The sequence below is a fragment of the Trichomycterus rosablanca genome, chromosome 17 (assembly GCF_030014385.1).
Source record: "Trichomycterus rosablanca isolate fTriRos1 chromosome 17, fTriRos1.hap1, whole genome shotgun sequence".
Taxonomy (NCBI): Eukaryota; Metazoa; Chordata; class Actinopteri; order Siluriformes; family Trichomycteridae; genus Trichomycterus; species Trichomycterus rosablanca.
This window is the reverse complement of record NC_086004.1, coordinates 11,208,151-11,229,085: the sequence shown is the minus strand read 5'-3', so window position 1 is coordinate 11,229,085 and position 20,935 is coordinate 11,208,151. Positions and strand designations below refer to the sequence as shown.

The 20,935-nt window shown below is 38.9% G+C and overlaps 1 protein-coding gene across 1 annotated transcript; it reads right to left on the bottom strand.

Annotated features, from left to right (window-relative positions):
* Positions 1-628: 628 nt before the first annotated feature.
* comp (cartilage oligomeric matrix protein) lies at positions 629-19,586 on the bottom strand. Its single transcript, XM_063013106.1, has 18 exons — positions 19,461-19,586; positions 14,670-14,743; positions 13,609-13,660; positions 11,742-11,893; positions 11,456-11,593; positions 11,287-11,361; positions 8,024-8,176; positions 7,633-7,737; positions 7,437-7,544; positions 5,842-6,001; positions 5,634-5,752; positions 5,493-5,545; positions 5,220-5,413; positions 2,715-2,893; positions 2,568-2,616; positions 2,274-2,470; positions 892-1,064; positions 629-778 (listed from the first exon to the last, which is right to left on the bottom strand). Exons 1-18 carry the CDS (start codon positions 19,543-19,545, stop codon positions 631-633), a joined length of 2,214 nt encoding a protein of 737 aa, XP_062869176.1. The 5' UTR covers positions 19,546-19,586; the 3' UTR covers positions 629-630.
* Positions 19,587-20,935: the final 1,349 nt, after the last annotated feature.

The following is a 20,935-nucleotide window of genomic DNA, read 5'->3' as shown; positions in this document are numbered from 1 at the left end:
CAATCTTGTGTTAACGATATGTACTCTTATCTGCTGAATGTGCTGGTGTTTAAAATGGGGGGTTAATTAGCCCTTTTTTCTTAACACAAAATGCTAAGTCACAAAGAGACTGTTCATCCATCTGAGATACCTGCTATGATGGTAGTTTTATATTGGGAAGAAGTGGTAGCTCAGTGGTTAAGGTACTGGACTGGTAATCAAAATGTTGCCGGGTTGCCACTGTTGGCTTATTATATTAAGTCACAATTGTAAGTCGCTTTGGATAAGATTGACCAGGAAGAAACGGAACTAGAGGAAAAAATCCAAGGGACCAAGAAAGAGGTTTACATTTGAGTAGGATAATGAACGTAACACACCACTAAAGCTAAATTGGTGTGGCTGTTTTCCAATAGACATTCCAGTTCATTTCAAAGTTGTTTAATGGGATACTGTGCAGGCCAATGTTTTACAATGGGCTGCAAGGCAGAAATGCCCTGGATAGGGTGCCAAACCATTGCAGGGCTTCGGCCAAACACCCCCTTCCGTAGACACCCTGCCAGCCAATATCATTGCTGAGATTCAAACCACAGACCACTGCACCACAATTTTTTTATTTGAAGTTCTATATGCTATAAAAACAATTAAACAATGCTAATCACCATTGCATCTGTAGCGTAGGTTGGCCCAGATGATGTTCTCCTGTGAGAAGCAGAATACTCCTAGTCGCCCGCCTCTCATAGTCGTGTCAATAATGATCCCTGTGTCTGCAACCATCTTCGGACCCTCATAGAATCGAACCCTGCATGCGAATAAAGAGGCAAATATCGGTACTGGTGTAGAACCAGGCTGTGAATTGAATCATGACTGGATGGATTAGCTCTGTAGATGGAGCACCGGTCACTGCTGTTGTACCTGATGTACCCATCGTGCGGCCTGTGCTGCAGGAACCAACGGTAGGAAGTCTTGTCCTTCCAGCCGACGTTTCTTGGATCCTTCCACAGAAGCTTCACCTGATCGGTAGTATCGCCCGTGTGCCACAGTGAGTTGCGCAGGTTCTCTCCTGGCCCTGTGTTCGATTTCACAGCCTATGAACCAAAGATAGTAATGATACACAAATTATTGAGTAGTTTAGTGTATATTTCCAGATTTCTGTGGGGTTTTGTAGGTAAAGTGAATGTGTAAGTGTGATACCCTACAATGGATTGTCTAGTTTTTTCAGTGGTGCTGAACCTACTTTGAACCTGCTCAGGATGTTTTAAGTGTAATGCACCTTATAGACTTGGTATGCCACTTTCTTACTCACCACTTACTAACAACTAGTAGGTGGTTATTTGGACATAACCTATTAGTCCCCACTGTGGGACTAATAAAGGATTATCTTATCTTATCTTATCTTATCTTACTGCTGTATGTTTTTGTCTCTAGAAGCCAGTCACATCCTGGATCCTGGATGTCAAACCTGGATGTGAATATTAATTATTCAAATAAACCAGTGGCACAGCTGGTAGTTTTGGTGCTGCACATCTACAAGCTCCTAGGCGACTACGTTTATTTTTTTCCTATGTATTTATATGATGGCTCTTCAAAAAGTTTCAGCACTTTTATATTTTTGTTGGAAATGATGAGGGTGGGAGGAGCAATAATTGGTCATGTCTGAGAGACTGAGAGAGAGCTTATAGTCCGGATTTAGCGGCATCTGATTTCCACCTTTTTGGACCACTCAAGGAAGCTTTAAGGGGAAGAAGATTTTTATGTGATCATGATGTGAAAGCAGTGGTGCATCAGTGGCGACATGCAAAACCCAAAACATTTTTGGCTGATGGCATTAAAAAGTTGGTATGATGCTAGGATGAATGCATCGAAAGGTGGCTATCTAGAAAAGTGATGTCATTTGTTTTTAAAATTCTTAATAAACACAGTTTTAAAAAGTGTGGAAACTTTTTGAAGAACCTTCGTATATTTTAGCAGTTTATTGACTAGCATAGTAACTAAAATGCATTATGACGTCTTAGGTAACATTGTTTTCTTATATTGATACATGGTCTGAAATTAACCTGGCATTTGTGCCCAACTGTCCACTTGGTAGCAGTATTAAATTAGACCAACTTTAACCTATTACCCACACTGCAAAAGAACAATCTAGCCAGTATTCTGACTTCCTCAATAAGTTGAGTGTCCTGTGATAATTTGACCCTCTGTTTGTTGGTATTCCCATTTGTGCCCAGTCTAAGCCTTCTCTTTTTCTCTTCTCTAGTTATGAATTACTAAATGAAGGTCAGTTCAGCCATATTTACCTTGAGCTGAATTCCTGGTTCGGCCACAGCTCGAAAAGGATTAGCCTGCCAGTAGATCTGCTCCACCTGCTTCCACATGACCACATAGAAACTCGAGCTGTCTTGAAAACCGAAGATAAACCCAGCGTAGTCATCATCCGTTACCGTATTGACGTGAAATGTTCCTTCAAAGTCCACACCATTGAATGCTGTGTAACCTGCATGGAAGAATAATTAAAATAAAGGTGAAGGTTGTAGATGAACAACTTGTAATTATGTCCATATTGCGTGTAAAAGTTTATAACTGTGCATTACCGACAGCTAGTCCTGGGTCACTGTTCATCGTTTGAATAATCTCTTTTCCCTGTTTGAAAGAATAGGATAACAAGAGCTTCTTTGTTTCTGCTGCACTATAACACTTAACTCTGCATCATTTCAAAGGACAGAGAAAGCAACACAGACCTGATTGAGAACTACCCAATTTGGGTCGATCTGTGCATCTCCTTCTGGATCCAGTACGACAGTCTGGTAAGCTTTGAAATCAGTCAGGGTGACCTCTGCGTTCTCAGGGCACACATCAACCACGTCTATAAATGTATCATTGTCGAAGTCCTTTTCACAGACGTTTCCAATTCCATTACCTGCAAGTCAGATGCGGAAGACAAATGTACAGATCAACAAGATATGTTCTACCTTCCATCTCCAGATATGTTCTACCTTCCATCTCCAGATATGTTCTACCTTCCATCTCCAGATATGTTCTACCTTCCATCTCCAGATATGTTCTACTTTCTATCTCAAGATATGTTCTACTTTCTATCTCCAGATATGTTCTGCCTTCCATCTCAAGATATGTTCTACCTTCCATCTCAGATATGTTCTACCTTCCATCTCAAGATATGTTCTACTTTCTATCTCAAGATATGTTCTACCTTCCATCTCAGATATGTTCTACCTTCCATCTCAAGATATGTTCTACTTTCTATCTCAAGATATGTTCTACTTTCTATCTCAAGATATGTTCTACCTTCCATCTCAAGATATGTTCTACCTTCCATCTCCAGATATGTTCTACCTTCCATCTCAAGATATGTTCTACTTTCTATCTCAAGATATGTTCTACCTTCCATCTCAGATATGTTCTACCTTCCATCTCCAGATATGTTCTACCTTCCATCTCAAGATATGTTCTACTTTCTATCTCAAGATATGTTCTACTTTCTATCTCCAGATATGTTCTACCTTCCATCTCAAGATATGTTCTACTTTCTATCTCAAGATATGTTCTACCTTCCATCTCAGATATGTTCTACCTTCCATCTCCAGATATGTTCTACCTTCCATCTCAAGATATGTTCTACTTTCTGGCTCCAGATATGTTCTACCTTCCATCTCAAGATATGTTCTACCTTCCATCTCAAGATATGTTCTACCTTCCATCTCAGATATGTTCTACCTTCCATCTCAAGATATGTTCTACTTTCTATCTCAAGATATGTTCTACCTTCCATCTCAGATATGTTCTGCCTTCCATCTCCAGATATGTTCTACTTTCTATCTCAAGATATGTTCTACTTTCTATCTCCAGATATGTTCTACCTTCCATCTCAAGATATGTTCTACCTTCCATCTCAAGATATGTTCTACCTTCCATCTCAAGATATGTTCTACCTTCCATCTCAGATATGTTCTGCCTTCCATCTCCAGATATGTTCTACCTTCCATCTCAAGATATGTTCTACCATCCATCTCAAGGTATGTTCTACCTTTCATCTCAAGATATGTTCTACCATTCATCTCAAGATATGTTCTACCTTCCATCTCAAGATATGTTCTACCTTCCATCTCAAGATATGTTCTACCTTCCATCTCAAGATATGTTCTACCATCCATCTCAAGGTATGTTCTACCTTCCATCTCAAGATATGTTCTACCATCCATCTCAAGGTATGTTCTACCGTTCATCTCAAGATATGTTCTACCATTCATCTCAAGATATGTTCTACCATTCATCTCAAGATATGTTCTACCATCCATCTCAAGGTATGTTCTACCTTCCATCTCAAGATATGTTCTACCATCCATCTCAAGGTATGTTCTACCGTTCATCTCAAGATATGTTCTACCATTCATCTCAAGATATGTTCTACCATTCATCTCAAGATATGTTCTACCTTCCATCTCAAGATATGTTCTACCTTCCATCTCAAGATATGTTCTACCTTTCATCTCAAGCTATGTTCTACCTTTCATCTCAAGCTATGTTCTACCTTCCATCTCAAGCTATGTTCTACCTTCCATCTCAAGGTATGTTCTACCTTCCATCTCAAGGTATGTTCTACCTTCCATCTCATGCTATGTTTTACCTTCCATCTCAAGATATGTTCTACCTTCCATCTCAAGATATGTTCTACCTTTCATCTCAAGGTATGTTCTACCTTCCATCTCATGCTATGTTTTACCTTCCATCTCAAGATATGTTCTACCTTCCATCTCAAGATATGTTCTACCATTCATCTCAAGATATGTTCTACCTTCCATCTCAAGGTATGTTCTACCTTCCATCTCAAGATATGTTCAACCTTGAGTTTTAACTTCCATCTCAAGGTATGTTCTGCCTTCCATCTCAGATATGTTCTACCTTTCATCTCAGATATGTTCTACCTTCCATCTCAGATATGTTTTAACTTCCATCTCCAGATATGTTCTACCTTCTATCTCAGATATATTCTAACATCTATAAATATCCTAATTCCAATTTAGTACAAAACAACACATTTACAAAAATTATTGTTAATTGTGATGCAATTAAACACCAATTATTTATTTTTCTTGAACTGTTATGATCAAATACCTTTAATACAGTGACAACACTAAATGTTATGAGAAACACTGTTATTTTACAGATTTTTCTTAATTACTACCAAATGCCACATTTTGTTAGTAAAGCAATCACAATAAACCAACCATCTAAGTCTTCCTGCAATGGGTTGGGGATAAGTCTGCAGTTATCTGGTCCCGGAGGAAGAAGATCAGGAATTCCATCATTGTCATCATCATCATCACACTCATCCCCAATGCCGTCTTTGTCTGTGTCTAGCTGAGCACTGTTGATGACTGCAGGACAGTTATCTATTGAGTCCTGATGACCGTCTCCATCACTGTGGGTGAAAACACAAAAAGCATTTAATTAAATGTATGTGGAACTGGACTGTTAAATTGTCCTAAAGAATGCGATACCTGTCTTTGTTGGTATCACAAGGATCACCAATCAGGTCGTTATCTGCATCCGACTGTAAGTACAGAAAATTGAATTTAGAAATTGTGTTTGAGGTGGGAAACCAAGAAAGTCTAGTGTGGCATACAAAATGAGAAATGGACCTGGTCAGGATTGCGAACGTAAGGACAGCTGTCACATGCGTCACCAATGTTATCACCATCTCGATCAATCTGGTCAATATTGGGAACCTTCTTACAGTTGTCCTGGTCATTTCTGATGCCTGAAGGGACACAGCAGTAGCTGAATGAGGAGATCCAGGTTTACAGTGATTGATACAACAATCCAATACAACATTTGTGTCGATCGTACCATCGCCATCAATGTCGTCATCGCATTCATCACCCTTTCCATCGCTATCGGTGTCTTTTTGGTCATTGTTTTTAACCAGGGGGCAGTTGTCACAAGCGTCTCCATAGTCATCTTGGTCGACGTTTTTTTGTTTCACATTTGGCACGTAGACACAGTTATCCTAGAGGGAAAAAGTAACAGGTAGACATGATGTATCTGTTATGGTTTGTTGGGTATTTATTTATTTTTATTTTCTTGATTAGCACACAACAGTCATTAACATTTACACCTGGGACAGTTAAGGGCAGAGTGACCCAGGTTTGATCCCAGTTTCTGGATACTTTGTGGGATGAGGCACATTCTACTAATGTCAAAAGGTTTTCTCATATTTCAGGAAATACACTGGCTACAAAAAGTTCCCCTTAGATGTAGGTCAATTTTGTCCTGTATTTATAACCAACCCACTCCCAGAGTTTCTGGGATAAGCACTGAACCTAGTGACCTAGCACTGCGACCCAGTTCAGAACAAAGTGTTTCTAAAAATAACCATATACACTATATTGCCAAAAGTATTCGCTCGTCTGCCTTCACACGCATATGAACTTGAGTGCCATCCAATTCTTAATCCATAGGGTTTAATATGATGTCGGCCCACGCTTTGCAGCTATAACAGCTTCAACTCTTCTGGGAAGGCTTTCCACAAGGTTTAGGGGTGTGTTTATGGGAATTTTTGACCATTTGTGTGGTCAGTCTCGCAGTCTCTGCTCTACTTCATCCCATAGGTGTTCTATCATGTTGAGGTCAGGACAAGTTCTTCCACACCAAACTCGCTCATCCATGTCTTTATGAACCTTGCTTTGTGCACTGGTGCGCAGTCATGTTGGAACAGGAAGGGGCCATCCCCAAACTGTTCCCACAAAGTTGGGAGCATGAAATCTCTTGGTACGCTGAAGCATTAAGAGTTCCTTTCACTGGAACTAAGGGGCCGAGTCCAACTCCTGAAAAACAACCCCACACCATAATCCCCCCTCCACCAAACTTTACACTCGGCACAATGCAGTCAGACAAGTACCGTTCTCCTGGCAACCGCTAAACCCAGACTCGTTTATCTGATTGCCAGACGGAGAAGCATGATTCGTCACTCCAGAGAACACGTCTCCACTGCGTCCAGTGGCGACGTGCTTTACACCACTGCATTCAACGCTTTGCATTGCGCTTGGTGATGTAAGACTTGGATGCAGCTGCTCTGCCATGGAAACCCACTCCATGAAGCTCTCTATGCACTGTTTTTGAGCTAATCTGAAGGCCACATAAAGTTTGGAGGTCTGTAGCGATTGACTCTGCAGAAGGTTGAGGACCTCTGAAATTTCAGGACTGGACTTGCTGCACAGGTGGCATCCTATCACAGTACCATGCTGGAATTCACTGAGCTCCTGAGAGCGACCCATTCTTTCACAAATGTTTGTAGAAGCAGTCTGCATGCCTAGGTGCTTGGTTTTATACACCTGTGGCCATGGAAGTGATTGGAACACCTGAATTCAATTATTTGGATGGGTAAGTGAATACTTCAATATAGTGTATAATGAATTATAATCTAACATGAGTTACAAAACTACCTCTGTGTTAAGAATCCCGTCGCCATCTGCATCCTCTTCGCATGCATCCCCGATACCATCATCATCAGCGTCTTCCTGGCCAGAGTTTGGTACGGTGAGGCAGTTATCCTATCAAAGTACACATTTACAATGTTTAAGTTTGGGTCACATGATAAGATGTTTCTCTAGAATCCAACTCCTTGTATTATTTTCATACCTTGGCACAGTTTCTTTCAGGGCACTCCAATTTCTCATCAGGGAAGCCATCAATATCTGTATCTGTTCCACACCGGTATCCATTGCCAGCCAGGCCAACTCCACACTATGTACAGACGTTACGATTCAAGTTAGATTAGGATATTTAGGGAAGTTTCAGTGTGCACACTGTATAGCTAAAGTCAGTGTTTGCATGGATTAAACTGCAGTCATGGGATTTTGTTACTATATGGCCAAACACATGTAGACAATTGACCAAAGTCATGAACATTAATTTAAAGTTAATGTTCTGTTATGACTGTTCTTTCTTAAAAAGAAACAAGATTCCTAAGATTTTCTGCTACGTACAGTAGATTCAGCTTCATTTAAGAAAATCAACATAGCATACTTACAACACACTCTATACTGCCATCTCGATGGACGATGCAATCAGCGCTTGCGTGACAAGGATTGGGCTGCCCATTCCCGCAAGCCCTCTTGGGCTTACAGCCGAGTGTCTGGTTTCCTACAAAGCCTGGCTTACAGTGACCACAGCGGAAAGACCCCTGTATCATACACACAGACAGATATAGTGGGGATGCTGGAAGTGTGAAGTTTTCTGGATGTCTTTATTACTTGCTCATAAATTTTGGTCTGATATTCTACTGTTAAAACAGATAAACACATTAATAAGAAACTAAAAAATGCACAAACCAATTGACTGAATTCTGTGAATAATAATGTAGAGTTCAGGCCTGAAGCTGAATGTGGATTGAGTAGCTGGTGTGCTGTACCTAATCTCAGTTCTACTTAGCTCTCTGACCTGTTTGTTTTCTTGCAAACCTGTTGTTGTTCCACACCTTTTAGGCTTTAACCCCTTTTGTTTTTGCTTTCTCCCAGCTTGCCTGATAGCTCATGCTGTGGAACAGTTGTCTCTGATGCCCTACAGTGTAGCATCGCATCCCACCTCAGGTGATTGTCTTCTTTTCCTTTTTTTCAACGGGGACCGCTCTTTTGAGGGTTTTCCAATGATTTATCAATGTCCTCTGATGCAGGTGAATGTTCTGTTTTGGTTTTACTTGACCAGCAAATAATTTTTTATAGCTCAATGCAGAAAAGACTGAGGTTATGATTATTGCCCCTGATAAGGTTACTCCCTTGATTAAAAATAGTCTTGGGTCTCTCTCCTCCTAGCTGACTAGATCTCGTGATCGCTTGCAGGCAGTACACAGAATGCTGCTGCTAGATTACTTGCTAGCTCTAATAGACGGTGTCACATAACCCCACTGTTAATATCTTTACACTGGCTTCCTGTGCAGTATAGGATCCAGTTTAGAATTTCGACATTTACTCTCTTAGGTCAGGCAAGATAAACTTGCTGTCTGTCCCACGCTCCCGCTTAAAGACTCGTGGGGACCGCGCGCTTGAGGTCAACGCTCCAAAATTATGGAACGCATTACCCGGCTTTTTAAGATCCGCAGATTCTGTGGATTCTTTTAAAAAACAATTAAAGACATATCTTTTCATGCAGGCATTTGAATTGATGTATCTGGCACAGGGGGTTGTTGCTGTTTGTTTTATTAGGTGTTTTTTATGGTATTTTATGCTGTGTGTTTTATTATGTAGATGTGTGTGTATATTTTATGTTATGTAACGTTTCTGGAAAGCACTTTGTGATTCATATATGTGAAGAGTGCTATATAAATATATTTTATTACTTACTTACTTACTAGTCTAGCTGATACTTGTTCCTCTTTGGCTACAATTGTGTTCTGATTCTGTTTTGCCAATGCACTTGAGTCCAGAATATTTAGATGGTGAACTTCACCACTCCGTTAATTGTCAATATAGCAACATTTTAGTCAACAACAATGAAAACACAATCTGTAACTTATGAACTACATCGACTAAAGTATTTCCAGACATGTACGTATTGGCATTGTGGACTATTAAGTAGCTTAAACACATATTCAGTGTTTGCTAGCGTAAAGGGCAGCAAAGTCATTTCATTGAAAAACTAAGGTTTAAGGCCTACTCTACTTATTTTTTCTATGACATTAAAATCTATGTACAAAGATTAAAAAAAGAAAATACAAACTTAATACTCAACAGGAGAAGTTGTTAACTTTGTTGTTGTTACTTCAGTGCCTGGTCATTGCTTAACAAGTCATTACTTTGCAATCCCTGTTCTTAAACAATAATACCTACAGACTTGATGGTCTTACTGCCTTTATGTGCCAGAATTCCCCTTGACTCCCTGAATCTTTTCATGATATTATAAACTATGGATGGTGAAAATCTAAATTCTTTGCAATCTTAAACTGAGAAACATTGTTTTTGAATTGGTTGATGCTCTATTTATACTTAGTTAAACTGCTAATTTTTAACCTTCCAGAACTTTCACTGTCACCTTTGCCTTGTCACAAATTCCGTTGTCTTTTTTTTATATTGCCAAAAACAATTACAATTGTCAGTTAAAACACTGAAAGTGTTTTTTTGTACCTTTATCAGTTAAATAAAAGTTCAAGCGATTTAACAAATTACAGGTTTTTAAAAAAAAGTGTCCCAACTTTTTTGGAAATGGGCTTTGTACACACAAGCATACAAGAGTTCATGGTTGGCTTGTTAGATTAATTTTTCATTGCTTATCTCACCCACTCAGTAAGAGGTGCATCGTACGGTTCACTAAAAAGCACCAAAGTTCTGAGAAGTCGGAACCACTTCAACAGTTCTTTTTGGTTGAAACAACTTGAGAGAGGCTCAAAGTGGTTTTGATGCCAATAGGATGAACGCTTTACTGATTTCCACTTTGAAGCTATAGATTTTTTGATAGTGTAGAATGGATCCTATATTATGTAAAATACACATCATAGTTACACTGATCAGCCATAACATTAAAACCACCTCCTTGTTTCTACACTCACTGTCCATTTTATCAGTTCCACTTACCATATAGAAGCACTTTGTAGTAATACAATTACTGACTGTAGTCCATCTGTTTCTCTACATACTTTTAACCTGCTTTCACCCTGTTCTTCAATGGTCAGGACCCCCACAGGACCACCACAAAACAGGTATTATTTAGGTGGTGGGTCATTCTCAGCACTGCAGTGACACTGACATGGTGGTGGTGTGTTAGTGTGTGTTGTGCTGGTATGAGTGGATCAGACACAGCAGCGCTGATGGAGTTTTTAAATACCGTGTCCACTCACTGTCCACTCTATTAGACACTCTGCCCACGGTGTTGCTCATGGGGCGCTGTTGGCTGGATATTTTGGCTGGATATATTCTCAGTCCAGCAGTGACGGTGAGGTGTTTAAATACTCCAGCAGCGCTGCTGTGTCTTATCCACTCATACCAGCACAACACACACTAACACACCACCACCATGTCGGTGTCACTGCAGTGCTGAGAATGATCCACCACCCAAATAATACCTGCTCTGTAGTGGCTCTGTGGGGGTCCTGACCATTGAAGAACAGCATGAAAGGGGGCTAACAAAGCATGCAGAGAAATAGATGGACTACAGTCAATGATTGTAGAACTTCAAAGTGCTTCTATATGCTAAGTGGAGCTGATAAAATGGACAGTGAGTGTAGAAACAAGGAGGTGGTTTTAATGTTATGGCTGATCAGTGTATATTAGCATTAGCAATTATTGTTTTCTTGTTACTCACCGGTATGTTCAGACAGATGGAGTTCTCCACACAGCCTCCATTGGAAGTCTCACACTCATTTATGTCTCGGCATACCTTTAAAAAAAAAGTATGTTTTTAACAATGACTCCTGATTACATTACAAGTTTGACATCTAAAGGTTTGACATAAGTTCATTGAGGGATATAACCTGTTTGTTGTTGATTGCATAGTCAAGTCCGACTCCTTGCACCTGGAATCCTGCATAGCCAGGAGGACACTGGCCACAGTGGAAACCAGGAGACGTGTTGATGCACCTTACACCCATATGGCATGGTTGTACAATACACTACAATCATAAACCAAAAGATTATCATGATTAAATATTACTTATAATCTTAATCAAATTATTTCAAACAATAAACAATCTGTGATTATTTTGTTCAGTGGCATAGCTTTTGCTATTGGCCAAGTTCACTTCCTCTGCTCTGTCCCACCTCATCGATGTCTGTGCAGTGGGTGCCATTCCCTTCCATGCCCTCAGGACACGGGCCACATCTGATACCATTAGCAGTCTCAGTGCATTTAACACCTGGGTGGCAGGGATTGGGATCACAGGAAGGTTTGGGTTCTGAGTCGGAACGCATACCTACAGAATAAAATATAACAAATCGAGTTAAAATTAAGCACTCTGCAACACTGTGACCACTTTGTTATTCTCAACGTAACAGTAAAGAAAAAATTAATAAGTCATAATAAGTCAAATTTAATTGTATAGCACTTTTTACAATAGACTTTGTTTTAAAGCAACTTTTCAGCATCCAGGACCAACAGACCAAAAACCCCTGTTGAGCAAGCCAAGTGGCGACTGTGGCAAGGAAAAACTCCCTTAAAATTACAGGAAGAAACCTTGAGAGGAACCAGACTCAGCAGGGACCCCCATCCTTGTTGGCTGGCCTGAAGAAAATTTGAATAATCTAAATAAAAGACGCAACTTATATAATATATCTAATATATAAAACTTATATAATTATTAGGGCTGTCAAACGATTAAAATTTTTAATCGCGATTAATCTCGGAATTTCATATAGTTAATCGCGATTAATCGCATTTAAAAAAATCTGTGTAAATGTTATAGAAAACAAGGATTTTTAAGTGAAATGTTACAATTAAAATGGTGAACACATTTTATGCTAAATGTACTTATGTTAAAAACTGCTGGGACAAGAGAAAACTGTAAGGGAGTTTATTCACTCACATACTAGGCAGTAAATGTCAGATTGTAGGTTAGAATTTCTCCATCAGCAAACATTGTAGATCAGCGGTGCTTTAGGTGGGATAAGGCGTAGTTATTGTATCAGACTTGTCTGTGGTTGTATCGTGACGATGGTTTGATGGACGTTTCTACACGAAGTGAGTGTGTTTTGACCCTTTGGGGCTTCCATAGTTCATGAACTAATGTGCTCGACTTAGCTTTCCGGTATTCGGTACAGAAGAAGAAGTTAATTAAGTGTAATAAAGTGTTCTGCTCCCGACAACTTGTGAATATAGCGTGTATTTATTTCTTTATTATGCAAGTGCATCACTACCACGATCGGTTACATTATGTTAACAAACCGCAAATGAAAAACGGTGGCAAGTCCGACATTAAAACGTTTGTTCTACCAGTCAAGTGTCAACATGAACTAGAATTTGCGTTAATGGCACTAATTTTTTTAATCGCGTTAAATTGAGGTCGCGTTAATGCGTTATTATCGCGTTAACTTCGACAGCCCTAATAATTATATAAAATAAATATAATTATTTATTCTTTCTGTGCGGCCCGGTAATAAATGACCCATGGACTGGTACCGGTCCGCGGCCCGGTGGTTGGGGACCACTGCTCTAATGGACTCAAAGTTTAACAATCCTTTAAAAATTCTCAACAACATTTAAGTCATGAGGATGGCTAGGCCATGCAAGCACCTTAGAATCTAATTTTAATTTGCTTTATGAATCTTTCCTTTTTTTCTCCCAATCTAGTCATATTCAATTACCCAGTTGTATCCCCTCCACAGCTACAGACCCCCACCATGATCGAGGAGGGCTGTACCTAACGTGTGTAGTAGGCAACCGCTTCCTTTCACCTGTACTAGGTGTGTTCAAAGCAGAAAGTCACACACTGATCTCCATTTTTCATTGGTCTCTGTGTAGACGCCATTGACCAGCCAGCAGAGGCCATTACAGAAGCAATGAGAAATTCCTTTGGCCTGCCCTCCCTCAGAGGGAGCCAATCATGTCTGTGTAGGCACCCGGAGAAACTTGACACCAGTACTAAATAAGTACTCCTATTATGAAAATACAAGCTATCAGAGTTTTACTCACCACAGGCTTCACACTCCATAACTGTGTTCTTCAGAAACACAATTTCCTCTATCTACGTGAAATGATGCAACAGTCAGTCATTTGCCATAAATAAATGCTGTATTCATTAAACTATATATGTGAGAGGCTGTTATTGTGAGGGTAAATATAATTATTCAAACCTTATAAACAAAATTAATGACATGCTCAGAACTGTTCGTTTATAGCAGTCTTTGAATTTTGGTTATTTAGCAAATTATTTACTATTAAATGTATTTATGTATTAAATGTATTATTTACTGTATAATTTGAACAAACTTTCATTTGAAAAGTCACTATTTTGAGGAGGATTTCGTATGTTATCTACATGTCTATGTAGGTTTTTCAAAAACATGCAAAAACTGAATTGGCTACAATAAATTTGTTTGGTATTGTAACATTTTTATAATGTAATTTTACTTTATTGTGTCATGGCTTCCTACAGCCCCGGTTCTGGGCTGCTTTGCTGGGGGAGGGGGCTGTCGTTAGTCATATTTTGTACATTTACATTTACATTTTTGGCATTTAGTAGACGCTTTTATCCAAAGCGACTTACAGTTGGGACAGTATACAATCTAAGCAATTTAGGGTTAAGGGCCTTGCTCAAGGGCCTAACAGTGGCAACCTGGCAGTGGTGAGGCTTGAACTGGCAACCTTCTGATTACTGGACCAGTAGCTTAACCACTAGGCTACAGCTGCCTATTTTTAAAGCCAAGGCTTGATTTGTGGAGGGATGATGACAGCAGAGCTAATGATACTGGTTTAAATTGAAATATGAGGTAAAGAAATAAAATGTTGTATGTGTCTTCAAACTTAAACTTAAAACCTAATGATAATCCTGAGCGACATTTTTTAGAAATGTTAATATTTTATTCATAAAATGTATGTATTTAGTCTCTGTAAATGTTAGCTAGCTTTTTTTACAAGAGAAAAAGTAAAATTATGGAGATACATGAAGTAAGGTTATGACAGAGTTTCGGGTTCTGAATACTACCTGAATGAACTGCAGTTTGGAACAGGACTGTTTATGGAGTGTAATTTACCTGTAGTTTCAGCAGTTCCTTGATTTCCGCCAGGGCCTGGTTCGTGGACTTAATCTGATTTACTATCTGTTCATCTGTTGAGTAAAAAAAATGCTTGAATTATCACTAGTAAACGTCAAATAGTAAAACGTTCACTGTTATATGAATTAAAAGAGTCTTAAATTTCTAATGATGAAAACAGATCCATAAGGTCGTATATGTTGACTTTTACTCATGTTTTGATTCATTTTCCATGAGGCTTTTGTGAGGTTCTCATGTCAGCAGGCTATGATGAATGATGGTGGGTTGTTCACTGAGAATGGCCAGATCTTGCTACAGTTTTATAGAAGAAAAAGTGCATTTGTGAGGTAAGTTTTTTTTTTTGTTTGTTTGTTTGTTTGTTTCTGTACTAAATGAGCTACATCAGAAAAGTTCCAGAACTTGTTGTGCAGGAACATCAGGACACAGTGGAAGCCAAAAGTCTGATATTTTCATTTTCAGTACTGGATGCCAATAGTGAACACGCTTCTATTTAGCATTTTTCTCAAATGTAATGCAATGTTTTTTGTTACAAATCATATAATCATAAGTTCTATAATCTACTACCACAAATCAGAAGTTGGGACAGTATGGAAAATGCAAATACTGTAAAATAAAAATGCAGTGTTTCTTACATTTAATTTGACTTTTATTTTATTGAAGTTTGAACCCAAAATATTTCATGTTTTATCTGCTCAACTTCATTTCATTTGTTAATATACCTCCATTCCTGCATTTCAGGTGTGCAACACATTCCAAAAAAAGTTGAGACGGCAGCAATTTAGGGCTAGTAATGAGGTGAAAAAACTAAATAATGATGTGATTCCAAACAGGTGATTGTAATCATGATTTGGTACAAAAGCCACATTCCAGGAAAGGCTGAGTCTTTGATGAGCAAAGATGATTAGAGGATCCACTTTGTCAACAAATGTGTGAGAAAATTATTGAAAAGTTTAGAAACAATGTACCTCGAAGAAAGATTCGATGTGATTTGCATATTTCTTTCTCTACAGTGCATAATATCATTAAACTATTCAAGGAATCGGGAGGAATTTCAGTACGTAAAGGCCAAGGGCGCAAGCTTAAGCTGAACGCCTGTAATCTTTGATCCCTCAGACGGCACTGCATCAAGAACCGCCACTCAACAATAGCTGATATAACCACATGGGTGAGGGATTACTTTGGCAAACCTTTGTCAAGCACTACAATACAGAGTTACATGCACAAATGCCACTTAAAACTTTACGTTAACCATGTCCAAAAGTGGCGTCGACTTCTCTGGGCTCAGAGGCATCTAGGATGGACCATCGCACAGTGGAAATGTGACAAACTTTTTCTGATTTGGGGTTTTAATGTTGTTATACACAAAATATGTGTTATGTGCAAAGTTGAATCAGAAAAATTCAAGAACTTTAGTATTTTGTACTATTTGCCTTTGCTAAAAAAGAAAGTAATCAAATTTGTGAAATTGACCAAAAAGGTCAGCTCTCCTTCAGTCGTATCCTTTCCACTGAATCAAGTGCTCATGACTTTGGCATGTGGGTTTCTATCTACTCATCGTTCTACAAAATTCTAGAATCTAAAATGTAAATACTTCAAAGATGCAACTTTTTAAAATGAGTATTGCCTTTGGTTTTATGATTTGTAATGAAAAGTATTGTATCAAATTTAAGAAAAATGCAAAATAGAACCATATCCTTTATTGATCTGAGTTTTGGCACCGACTGGAGGGCAAGTCTAACACCCCTCCTGCACAGTTTTGCAGTAATCTGATCTTAGAGCCGGACTTCTATAGGTAGTGTGTTTCAGGAAGGTTGACCTCCCCATGAGACTCAGACAAGAAGAATGAAAATGTGGTGTTTCCATTAACTGCATTTATTCACTACATGTGTCAGATACATCAGCCGAACAAAATCATACAGCAGTACAAAGTATTTGATATTTCTATTTAATAGACATTATAGCAATGCTGGTACAGTATCTTGCAAACCACTGACGGAATTCAGATCCTAGATACCATTAATAATATTAAGCATTTTATTTTTGTAATGTGACTTTTGAATTGCATTTAATTATGAAGCTGAAATAGACACACAATTGTTTGATAGTTTAATTAGCCAATAATTTGCTGGAAGTTTAAATATTAAGGCATAATTTTTAATGCTGAAGTTTAACTGAAGTTAAGAGATTTTTAGTCTACCTGTCACATTAATATTTGGGATTTAAATGTCAGAATTACACCGATGAGCCATAACATTACAACCACCTCCTTGTTTCTACACTCACTGTCCATTTTAGCAGCTCCACTTACCATATAGGAGCACTTTGTAGTTCTACAATTACTGACTGTAGTCCATCTGTTTCTCTGCATGCTTTGTTAGCCCCCTTTCATGCTGTTCTTTAATGGTCAGGACCCCCACAGGACCACCACAGAGCAGGTATTAGTTAGGTGGTGGATCATTCTCAGCACTGCAGTGACACTGACATGGTGGTGGTGTGTTAGTGTGTGTTTTGCTGGTATGAGTGGATCAGACACAGCAACACTGCTGGAGTTTTTATATACCGCATCCACTCACTGTCCACTTTATTAGACACTCCTACCTAGTTGGTCCACCTTGTAGATGTGAAGTCAGAGACGATCGCTCATCTATTGCTGCTGTTTGAGTTGGTCATCTTTGAGATCCTCATCAGTGGTCACAGGACGCTGCCCACTGGGCGCTGTTGGCTGGATGTGTTTGGTTGGTGGACTATTCTCAGTCCAGCAGTGAGAGTGAGGTGTTTAAAAACTCCAGCTGCGCTGCTGTGTCTTATTCACTCATACCGGCACAACACACACTAACACACCACCACCATGTCAGTGTCACTGCAGTGCTGAGAATGATCCACCACCCAAATAATACCTACTCTGTAGTGGTCCTGTGGGGGTCCTGACCATTGAAGAACAGGGTGAAAGCAGGTTAAAAAAGTATGTAGAGAAACAGATGGACTACAGTCAGTAATTGTAGATCTACAAAGTGCTTCTATATGGTCAGTGGAGCTGATAAAATGGACAGTGAGGAGGAGCATTTTATCTCTCCTCACTACATTTTGGGGAAAAGAAATAACAAATATGTGTACCTTATCATATTTTTCAAATACGTTTAATACAATATACTAGAATTAATCCAGGAGATTTTGTTTTATTGATCAGACAGCTTTAATCATGGCATCCCAGTGAGCGTCAAAATTGGTTTTCCAGCCTTAGTTTGGTTGGAACATTTAGGCGAAAAGTAAAATTTTAGTTTTTTTAGAGACAGTAAGGCATTTACCATTTTGTAATGTTGCCTTCCTTTCTCACAACACTTAAAGGACTTTTTGGCACAGAGGATACGAAGTGATTTATTGTTTCACTTGTTATTTTGTCCTGTTCTTCCTGCAAACACGTCTTAAGATGTGCAGCAGTACAGGGTTGTCATTGTTGCCTTTTCTGTTCTAAAATTCTCCACACATTTTGTATTGAAGACAGATCAAGTCTGCAGGTAGACCAGTCCAGTATCTGTATTCTCCTCTTTCGCAGCCATGTTTTTGTAATGTGCGAGGCATGTGGTTTTGCATTGTCTTATTGAAAATAGCATGGCCATCCCTGGAAAAGATGACGTCTCAAAGGCAGCTCCTCTGCATTAATGCTGCTAAATTACCTTTGCCAAGGGCACTGACACAGCCCCATACCATGACAGACCCTGGCTTTTGGACTTTCTGGATGGTCCTTTTTGTCTTCGATCTGGAGCACACAGCGTCTTTTTTTTTTTTTTTTAGAAAAAGATCTATGATTCGAATGATTCGTCTGACCACAACATACATTTCCACATACTGGAATTAAACCAGGAGATTTAGTGTTATTGATCAGTCATGGCATCCCAGTGAGTGTGAAAATTGGTTTTCCAGGCTTAGTTTGGTTGGAACATTTAGGCAAAAAATAGAACCAGGAGTTAAGAATTCATACAAATTAAGACACTTTATAATAGTCTCATGGTGTGGCCGATGGTCTGATCTATTATTTTCCTTAATAGATATTTATTATTAATATTTTACCTATTATTGCTTCAACTGCTGCTTCCATTTGACTTAGACCAGTTGGGGACAGTGGTAGCCTAGTGGGTAGAGCTTTGGGCTATCAACTGAACAACTGAGAGTTCAAATCTCAGCTCTGCCATGCAGCCACTGTTGTGCCCTTGAGCAAGACCCTTAACCCTCCCTGCTCCAGGGGCGCCGTACACTGGCTGACCCTGCGCACTGACCCCAGCTTCCAAACAAGCTGGGATATGCGACAAAATAATTTTGTTGTACTGTACATCTGTATATGTATATATGACAAATTAAGGCATTCTATTCTATTCTAGACTGCTCTCACCAGAGAATGTACAAGCACCATTTAATTTTCTTTACTTGATAAGCAGACTTGGATTATTGGGATTTATGTATAGTAATCTCAATGCATATTGTTATATACTGTATATATACTGTATTTTTAACCAGGTAAATATGCTGTAGGTTCAAAAGTAGTTCTATTACGTTGGGGTTTCACAGCTGATAAAACATGCATAAAAATAAGGATTAAAATATTTAGTAAGGATTCAAATATTCACTTATAAATTATTGTACACTAAATAGAAACAGAAATGGTAATGTCTGGTAAAACCATATAATATCAAGTTCACAAAGTATGTTCATTATATAACTTTAACATTATTGGATAAATGCTCATCAGTTATTCAATAAATAAAAACTACCTACCTTTTGACGCTCCAAGCACATACACTGCATTCCTTCTCAGATTAGAAAATCCAGATAACAAAATAAGGAATCCAAATATTAACATTTTTAGTCTTCCTATCAACCAGTTCAGGACTGTGAGGTTGTTTGCCTGACTGTAACACCCCCTCAATATCCTCCTCTGATTTTATATTCCATCCGGACCTCTGACATCACCGAAGCCATGTATTTAGCTCCCTTTTAACATCTGTGCAAACATGAATCTGGGAGGAAATGAATGGTTCTTGCATAAAACGTCTCCCCTGGAAAGGGTTTTTCTGGAAATTCATATGTGAATTGTACTGACTATGTTTGATGTTTTTAATAAGCACTTATCCAACATGCCAAAATGTTACAAGTTAAACAAAAGAATAGTGCATAGTTTTTTCCACCCTTGTATTTTGTTTAGCATCAGAATGATAAATGGAGTTCATTGGTGTTGGTGTGTTTATTCTGTGTGTCTTGGTGGTCAGTGATTGCATCCACAGATGTGGGTTTGTATCCTGTTCGTGTGCTCTGGGGGTTCTTTGCTGCAACCTGACAGGCATTATTTTTCATGGTCTCATGTTTCCCAGCATGGGTTTCAGAAATGGAAAAACAAACAAAACTTTGGAATGCTATCACAGTGAGCGGGCATCCTGGTGGATAAAAGTTAATTACGCATCATTTGTTCTTTTAGAGCCGCTCTTAACATCTCTATCCATAGTGTAGAGGAATATGTTTAAATTTTCATTTGTTAATATTCATCTGTTCCTGCAAAAAAAGCATTTACCATTTTGTAAGGTTGCCATTCCTTCTCACAACAGTTAAATGTTTTGGCATGGATGATCCCAAGTGATTTAGTGTATCAGGTTTTATTTTGTCCCATTCTTCCTGCAAACACGTCTTAAGGTGTACAACAGTACAGGGTTGTCGTTGTTGCCTTTTCTGTTTTAAAAGTCTCCACACATTCTGTATTGAAGTCAGATCAGGACTGCAGGCAGGTCAGGCCAGTATCTGTATTTTCTTGTTTCGCAGTTATGCCTTTGTAATGTGTGCAGCATGTGGTTTTGCATTGTCTTGTTGAAAAATGCATGGACGTCCCTGGAAAAGATGACGTCTCAAAGGCAGTATATGTCGCTCTAAGATCTCAGTGTACTTTTCTGCATTAATGCTGCCCCATACCATGACAGACCCTGTTTTTTGGACTTGTTCCTGATAACAGTCTGGATGGTTCTTTTTGTCTTTGATCTGGACCACACTGCATCCTTTTTTTTCCAGAAAAAGATCTAGAATGATTTGTCTGACCACAACATACACTTCCACTCAGTAATGGTCCATCCTAGATGCCTCTGAACCCAGAGAACTTGATGCTGTTTCTAGACATGGTTAACATAAGGCTTCTTTTTTCACAGTAAATTTTTAAGTGGCATTTGTGAACTCTGTATTGTTGTGCTTGACAAAGGTTTGCCAAAGTA